This window comes from Procambarus clarkii, chromosome 85 (assembly GCF_040958095.1).
Source record: "Procambarus clarkii isolate CNS0578487 chromosome 85, FALCON_Pclarkii_2.0, whole genome shotgun sequence".
Lineage (NCBI taxonomy): Eukaryota > Metazoa > Arthropoda > Malacostraca > Decapoda > Cambaridae > Procambarus > Procambarus clarkii.
Window position 1 is genome coordinate 7,923,476 of NC_091234.1, and position 4,561 is coordinate 7,928,036.

The 4,561-nt window shown below is 42.0% G+C and overlaps 1 protein-coding gene across 1 annotated transcript; it reads right to left on the reverse strand.

The window, feature by feature from the left end:
• Positions 1-995: 995 nt before the first annotated feature.
• Positions 996-2,162, reverse strand: LOC138358649 (S-adenosylmethionine synthase-like). Its single transcript, XM_069316716.1, has one exon. The coding sequence runs from the start codon at positions 2,160-2,162 to the stop codon at positions 996-998; it is 1,167 nt and encodes a 388-aa protein (XP_069172817.1).
• Between the last annotated feature and the right edge of the window lie 2,399 nt (positions 2,163-4,561).

Consider the following 4,561-nt stretch of genomic DNA (forward strand, 5'->3'; position numbering starts at 1 on the left):
GAAGAACCACAAACAGTTGGAGGAGAAGGAGGAGGAGGAGGAGGAGGAGGAGGAGAAGAAGAAGAACCACAGACAGTTGGAGGAGAAGGAGGAGGAGGAGGACCACAAACAGTTGGAGGAGAAGGAGGAGGACCACAAACAGTTGGAGGAGAAGGAGGAGGAGAAGAAGAACAAACAGTTGGAGGAGGAGGACCACAAACAGTTGGAGGAGAAGGAGGAGGAGGAGAATCACAAACAGTTGGAGGAGAAGGAGGAGGAGGAGGAGGAGAATCACAAACAGTAGAAGGAGGAGGAGGAGGAGGAGGAGAATCACAAACAGTAGAAGGAGGAGAAGGAGGAAAATCACAAACAGTTGGAGGAGGAGGACAAACAGTAAAAGGAGGAGGAGGAGGAGGACAAACAGTAGAAGGAGGAGGAGGAGGAGAATCACAAACAGTTGGAGGAGAAGGAGGAGAACCACAAACAGTAGAAGGAGGAGGAGGAGGAGAAGAATCACAAACAGTTGGAGGAGAAGGAGGAGAACCACAAACAGTTGGAGGAGAAGGAGGAGGAGGAGGAGGAGGAGGAGGATCACATAGAACCCCCCACCGAAAAGATAAAAACTGGATTCAGTTTAAAGGAAGAAAACGTATTTATCTTGACCCAGACTCTGGTCACCTTATAAGATAAAAAAACAAATTCTATCTATTTATAGGGTCATTTTAATTTTATTTACTCTGATATGTAAAAGGCCCGGAGATTTTATATACTCTGGTATATAAAACGTCAAAAAAGTATATAAAATTATCAATTGAATATAAAATTAAAGGTTCCCACCAGGCTTCTGTGCTGACTAGGGTTCAAGTCTCCTGGTGGGAAAGTGTTCTAAAGTTGTATAACTTCACTCTCGTGTTTAGGAGAGTTGTGAATCAAGCATAGACACAGTGTTCTCCCATATTAACAGGGACTTGATGAAAAACGTAAAAATGATAGTCATCCTTAAGAATTATTTGACTCTAAAATTCAGGGATGGTCAACTTCTTGGGCTGCTCCCAAGAGAACTGTTGCCGTCCAAAATGTCCATAACACGAGGTATCACTGTAAATTGGTCTCTTTGGGCCCAGCTCCTTGACAATATGTCCTAGTCGTAGATCAAAGTTGTGGTTAACAATCTTCGGAAGCTGTTTTGATGTGTACTGTGAGGTGCCATAGTGGAAGATGCTGATGCTTATGGGGTGCACAACACTAATGGCGTAAGATACCTGAACCAAACAGCGTCTACATAATTTGTTTTTCACCAGTGACTTGGCAACCCATCGGGCGGCATAGGCCGCTGAGCGGTCAATCTTTGTGTAATCTTTGCCAGAGAACGCTCCCCCGCCGTGAGCGCCCCACCCACCGTAAGTGTCAACGATGATTTTCCTACCAGTTAGCCCAGCGTTACCTAGAGGTCCACCCATGATGAATTCTCCGCAAGGGTTGATGTGGTATTTCGTTTGAGTATCTATATATTTTTCAGGAATAATGACCTTGATGACCTTCTCTATAACCTCATCACGCAAAGCTTCGACAGTAATTTGTTCCGAGTGCTGTACAGAAGCGACAACAGTGTTCACTCTTTTGGGAATAACAGCTCCTTGATCGAAGGCATACCGGCATGTGACTTGAGTCTTACAGTCAGATCGCGCCCACCAGAACGTCCCATCTCTTCGCAGCTCGGCAATCTTCTGATTGAGACGGTGTGCCAGCATAATAGTTAAGGGCATGCACTCATCGGTCTCATCAGTGGCATAACCAAACATCAGTCCCTGGTCCCCTGAACCAATGTTGTCATCACTCCGCCCGATGTGTACACCATTAGCAATCTCCGCACACTTTTGCTCCAGGGCCAGAAGAATATTGCAGGTCTTGTAGTCAAAGCCCTTTCGTGAATCATCAAAACCAATTTTCTTAACAATATCACGCACAATTTGTTGATAATTAACTTGGGCCTTGGACGTAATCCCCCCACAGATCAGGATCATACCAGTTTTGGTACACGTTTCACAAGCAACTTTGGCGTCAGGGTCCTGGCTAAGATGGGCATCAAGCACTGCGTCGCTGATCTGATCGCAAATTTTGTCGGGGTGGCCTTCGCCTACGCTCTCACTGGTGAAGAGGAACGTCTCATGATCTCCATCCATGCTCTCAGCGCACTATCCTGGGGAACGAAAATGTTACTTCTAAGTACTCTTGAATTTGGACCAGGTTTCCTTGGCTAGATTTTAACTAAATAAAAATCCGTTATGTAAAAGAATATTATTAAAAACATTGACCTAATTGTGTGAAGAGAGAAAGAGAGAGAGAACGCTAACCTGGTCACGTGGAGAGAGAGCAACTGAGCAACTGTAAAGCAAGTGTGCAGCTGCTCTGTCTTATAACAAAACTGTGAGTCAAAAAAGAATATGGATCATTTACTTTATTTTGAAATGATTATAAACCATTAAAAAAAAAAATTATTACTCATTCTAATTGGAAGAGTGAATGTATAATTTGGTAACCTGTAATCCTTAACTCTTTATGAACATAATAATTCCATCTGGTGAAACGGATAATAATAATATTGTGTCAATAATTATAGAAGTATTTATTAGTCATATATAAAAATGTAATAGAAGGAACAATAAGATTTGAAATTCAATTCATATATTTCCAACCAGTCTCCAAGGTAAACAGCCTCTGTCAAATGGTAGATAAGATACATTATAAATCATCTTTATTATATGTTGTTAACAAAAAGCTGCTGTACGTGTGAACATTTGTATCCAAGATGTTTTTTCTCTATTATTAATTCTCTCCCGCAACCACCACATTCTCTTTTCTTTGGGTGTTCATAATGATTGAGATGACGATGATGTTCCCTAATAATACTTCTAATTTCTAGAAGAGTCTTGGGTATGAAGTATTCAATATGGTCTCCCTCAGCGCCTTCAGCTGCCAACACATCTGCGCGTTCATTTCCATAGATTCCAACATGGGAGGGAATCCACAGGAACTTGACAACTCTTCCCTGGTTGGTTAGTACCTTCACAACTCTCTTAATTTCAGCGACTATTGAAAGATTCTCGTCCCGATCTTTATTTAGGCTTTGCATTGCTGCTCTCGAATCGGTGCAAATCACTGCACCAGTAGTATTCTGTTCAATAATATACCTTAACGCCATAGCAATGGCAGTTAACTCTGCTTGTGTTGAAGAGGTATAGTTCTCAATGTGCGCTTTTTCCTCATTTTTTGGTGGAAAAAATACATCATCCTTCTTAATTACTGTGTATGCTGCACCCGCCCGGCCATTAATAGGATTAGATGACCCATCAGTGAAGATTTGATCTAGTTCATCTCCAGCTTCATTATAAATTTCCTTAAGATACTTGTGGCTTATTTCTTGGGGTACCATGTTGGTTTTTTCTTTACCATATCATTGATGATAATCCTGCACGAGTCATTCAGGGGATCCACCCAGGGAGGTAATCTTTCTACAGGCATGAGCTCACGAGCTTGTTGAAGTAGGTGAAGATCTTCAAGGTAGCCGACTGCTCTGTGATGCCATTTTTTGCTTCTCTTGTTTCCCCCTGAAAGTAGCACAGAGCTCAATTTTTTTTTAGCCATGTCATTATAATGGGGATCTCTGGCAATCCTAATTGTAAGCTTAGCATTCAGTTCCACAATTCTGTCTTTAATACTGGGAAGGGATAATAACTCTTTTTGTAGATTGGACATTTCAGCAGTTTTTTTCTTTGGAACTCCAAGAATGATTGAAATGGCTTCATCCTGTATGCTTTCTAGCCTATTCATATCACTTTGTGAATAAGTACATAAAACAGGTGCTGCATTGTCAATGACGGAGCGTACATAGTTTGTGTACATCATTTTAAGTACAGCAATAGAGGCTCCATGGCCATCATTCCAAGTCATAGCTTTCAGTTTCAGTTCCCTGAGTCGACTTTTGCATGTTCCGATGATTTGATTGAGCTCCTCTTTCTTTCCCTTGTTTGAGCCGACGGTGACGCCAAAGTACCGATAGTGGTCAACCCATTCAAGTGTTACACCATTAATTTGCAGTTCTTCATTTTCTCTCCGCTTGCGATGGGAGTATGCTTTTGTCTTGTTTGTGGAGAGAGTGAAACCGAGCTCAATACATTTCCTTCCAAGGAGTTCAATGGCCTGTTTTATTTTATCAAAGGTGGGAGCTTGTATTAGGACATCATCTGCATATCCCACTACTTGTGTTCCTTCAGGAAAATCAATATTGGCAATTGCATTCATAAGTACATTGAATAGTGTAGGGCTTAAGACTCCTCCTTGGGGGGTCCCGAGTTCCATATTCATTGTTCTTGAGATTGCTCCATTGAAGTAGACCTTAGCTTTCCTCCCTGTGAGGTAGTCTTCAATCCATTTCATGAGTCTCCCCTTGACACCCATACATGCAAGCTCGTCCAGGATCGCAATTCCCTGGGCTTTGTCGAAGGCTCCTTTTATGTCAACAAATACAGAGTACCTAGCCGTGTCATTAACCAGGTAATTAATTATACAATTGGCTGTGCTC